Genomic DNA, 4,015 nt, shown 5'->3' with positions numbered 1-4,015 from the left:
CAAATTACACTGTATCCTTAACAGGAATCTTCTTGTCTGACTCATCAATGCAGATATCCATTTTTGACTTCTTAGAAGGCTGCCAATTTGTGGGTGACTTTGGTGCTTGCCTTTTAGAAACCAATTTCTTAAAAGATTTCTCCTTTCCTTTTACGGTTGTCATACTGAAAATGAGGGAAGAGGAGAATTGCAAAGAAATGAGTAAGGATAATGAAGAATGCATTAATAAGATAAGTGTAGTGAAAAAGTAGCAAAGAATGCAAAAATAAAAGCAAAATTAAAGTAAGGGTTCATTGAAACTCTTTTACAAACATGTGGTGTGCATTGTATTATTCAATAAGCAAGTTGAGAAAACCAACATATAACACCATGAAAAGAAAAAATCATATCCAATAAAGCAAGTAGCACCAATCAATCCAATGATTTTATAAAAGGAATAGTGATCCAACACCAATTTCAAACATACAATAAATTGAAAACAAAAGAACTAAAACTAAGCAAGAAATAAGAAAATAAAGTGAAACAAAAAGAAAATAAAGTGATGAGATGTAACTAAATTAAAGAAAACTAGAGAAGATAATGAGGGAGGAGTGAAACCTTGAAAGCAAGAAGGAGTAGTGGTAAGTGGAAGTAAGAGAGAAAGAATAGGGGTAAGAAAGAAGAATAGTAAGAGAGAGAGAGAGAGAGAGAGAGAGAGAGAGAGAGAGAAGAGGAAAGGAATGTCGGAGAATGGTGGCTGCCGGTGGAGGTCCATCGGAAAGAAGGGGGAATAGTGAGAATGGAAGAAGAAAGAACAAAGAAGGAAGGAGGAAAGAAAAGAAACGAATCAAAAGAAAGGGGGGAACGGCACAGAATTAGGTCTGCGTGTTGGAGTTTAAAAACGCATAGTGACGCATGAGCGTCATCCAAGCGTACGCGTGGATTGTGAAAAATGAAAGTGACGCGCACGCGTCAGTCATGCGTACGCGTGCGGGTGAGTTGCGCGTTTTGCACGGTGCCCGCATGGGCTCGGCACAACTCACTGTTCGAGCCATGCGGGGGCACAATGTCAGCCTCACAAAAGCACAAATGTTTGGGATGGGGTGACGCGTACGCGTCGGCTACGTGTACACGTGGGCAGCATCGCGCGCCCAGCACCCTGACAGCACGAGCCTGGCACAACTTTCTGTCCAGGTCGTGTTGTGGCATGGTCCCAGCAAGAATTCATCACAAAATGAAAAATGGGCGTCGACGCGTATGCGTGGGTCACGCGTACGAGTGACTAGTTCCCGTGCCCTTTGCCCCCTTCCCGCACAGCACAAGCTCCTGTTTAGCCGTGCAGACGCGTCGTTCACGCACCGTTTTTGTATGGTGCATGTCCGGGATCTCACGCGTGGTAGGATCTTTTTTTTTTATAATACTCAGAATAAAAGAAAACATGCTGATTTCAAAATTAACAAAGACCACTAAGGAAACAAACATAAGCAAATAAATAAAATAGAACTATAAAAAGGAAGATCTTACCATGGTGGGTTGCCTCCCACCTAGCACTTTTCTTTAACGTCCTTAAGTTGGACGGTCCATCGGCTCAGTCCTCTTCCTTTGCTGGATCCTTCAAGAGGAAGATCTCCAGCTCCTTGTTGTTCTTCACTTTTGCACCATGATACAACTTTAAATGATGGCCATTGACTTTGAAAAAGGTAGGGCTTGAGGGGTGACTTAGGTGGACAACTCCATACGTTTCCACCTTCTCTACCACGTAGGGGCCATCTCATCTTGACCTCAGTTTGCCCAGCATTAACCTCAACCTGGAGTTGTAAAGAAGGGCTTGATCCCAGCTCTAAACTCTCTTCTCTTGATGTTCCTATCATGTACCGCCTTCACCTTTTCTTTGTAGAGCCTTGAGTTTTCATACGCTTCTAGCCGAAGGCACTCCAATTCCTCCAATTGTAATTTTCTTTCAATTCCAGCTCCTCCCAATCCTGAGTTGCATTCCCTCACAGCCCAGTAAGCTTTATGTTCCACCTCTACCGGAAGGTGACAAGCCTTTTCGTAGTCTAGGTGGAACGAACTCATGCCGATGGGTGTCTTGTAAGATGTCCGATAAGCCCATATCGCGTCTCCAAGCCTAGAGCTCCAGTCCCCTTCTATGAGGCTTAACAATCTTCTCGAGTATGTGCTTGATCTCTCTGTTGGACACCTTGGTTGGCCATTTGTTTGGGGATGGTAATCTGTCGCCACCTTGTGAATGATGCCATCTTTATTCAGCAAACCTGTCATTCTTCTGTTACAAAAATGAGAGCCTTGATCACTCATGATTGCTCGTGGTGATCCAAATCAACAAATAATACTATTCCTAATAAAAGAAACAACCATGTTAGCATCATCAGTACGGGTAGAAATTGCTTCCACCCATTTATAATCATAATCAACAGCTAACAGAATATATAAGAAACCATTCGAGTTTGGAAATGGACCCATGAAGTCAATACCCCAAACATCAAAGATTTCACAAAACAACATTAGTTGTTGGGGAATTTCATCCCTCTTGGATATGTTTCCAAACATTTGGCATTGGTGGCAAGAGTCACAGAAAAGATTAGCATCCTTAAAAAGTGTGGGCCACTAAAATCCACAATCTAAAATTTTTCTTGCTGTTCTCTGAGGACCAAAGTGTCCACCACTCTCAAAAGAGTGGCATGCCTCTAAAATAGACTGAATTTTGAATTGTGGAACACACCTTCTAATTATTTAGTCAGCACGACATCTCCACAAATATAGGTCATCCCATATGTAATACTTGGACTCGCTCTTAAGCTTGTCCTTTTGATGCTTAGAAAAATTTGGAGGAAAGGTGCGACTAACCAAATAATTAGCTATGGGTGCATACCAAGGAACCACCTCAGATATTGCTTGTAAGCTATCAAGTGGAAATGCATCATTGATAGGAGTAGAGTCACTTTTAATATGTTCTAGGCGACTCAAGTGGTCCCCACCAAATTTTGGGAACCACTCCCATCTTTGATCTCTAAATCAAACTCTTGCAATAACAATATCCAACGGATTAACCTTGGTTTAAACTCTTTCTTAGCTAGCAAATATTTCAAAGCTGCATGGTCTGAATATACTACCACTTTTGTTCTAAGTAAATAAGCCCGGAATTTATCCAAAGCAAAAACAATGGCTAACAGTTCCTTTTTAGTGGTCGTATAATTAGACTGGGCACCATCTAAAGTTTTAGAAGCATAAGCAATAATATAAGGATCTTGACAGTCTTAACCGACGAAATTTCCACTATCAATTTAAATTGTGTCACAATTAATAATAAATAACTGGGAGTAGAATCTCAGGTTGTTTCCCTAAGAGTTGGCACAGGATGCAATTCATTGGTTAGGATTTTTCTATATATTTTCTGAATTTGAGAACGGAAAAATAAATAACTAGAAATTAAAGCAATGAATGAATGACAAGAGGTGATATGTATTTGAAATAAAAGGCCTTGGTTAGGAGAGAGAATTAGAGTTTCTATCTTTGTTTCCTTTCCCAAGTATAATAGTAAAGGTTCATTGCTATCACTTAGTTATCCTCTAACAATTGAAGGAAAGTCAAGTGGTTATCACTAACTCTGACTCACAAGTCCTAGTCACTCCATGGAGAATGGCTAGAGTTGGTGAGAATTGAGCTAGCCAGCAATGTCTAATTACAGATTAATACTTCACAACTCAAGGGATCCCAATTAATCAATCCCTAAGCCAAGTTGTAAGGTCTACTCCATTAACATGAATGCCATTTTCATAAACACATAATGGGAGTAAATAAAAGACATGATAGTTATGAGAAATTAATTAAATTGAAATTGGCACTAACAACGATTAACCAGAATCAAACACGTACGAAAATTAAATATAAAAATAATTCAACGCATTAATAAAATTCAAAGCAATTAAATGGAAAAACAAAAGTAATAGCAGTAATAGAGAAGAAAACTGTAAGAACAATTACTCCAACTAAAGGTAGCAGCAGCTCTCTCTAGATC

At 39.8% G+C, this 4,015-nt stretch overlaps 1 protein-coding gene across 1 annotated transcript; it reads right to left on the bottom strand.

Annotated features, from left to right (window-relative positions):
- Positions 1 to 1,782: 1,782 nt before the first annotated feature.
- LOC112785567 (uncharacterized) lies at positions 1,783 to 2,259 on the bottom strand. The gene has a single exon (XM_025829026.1). It carries the CDS (start codon positions 2,257 to 2,259, stop codon positions 1,783 to 1,785), a length of 477 nt encoding a protein of 158 aa, XP_025684811.1.
- Positions 2,260 to 4,015: the final 1,756 nt, after the last annotated feature.

The sequence above is a fragment of the Arachis hypogaea genome, chromosome 20, assembly GCF_003086295.3.
Source record: "Arachis hypogaea cultivar Tifrunner chromosome 20, arahy.Tifrunner.gnm2.J5K5, whole genome shotgun sequence".
In the NCBI taxonomy this organism is placed as follows: domain Eukaryota; kingdom Viridiplantae; phylum Streptophyta; class Magnoliopsida; order Fabales; family Fabaceae; genus Arachis; species Arachis hypogaea.
This window is presented reverse-complemented; position numbering and strand designations above follow the sequence as displayed.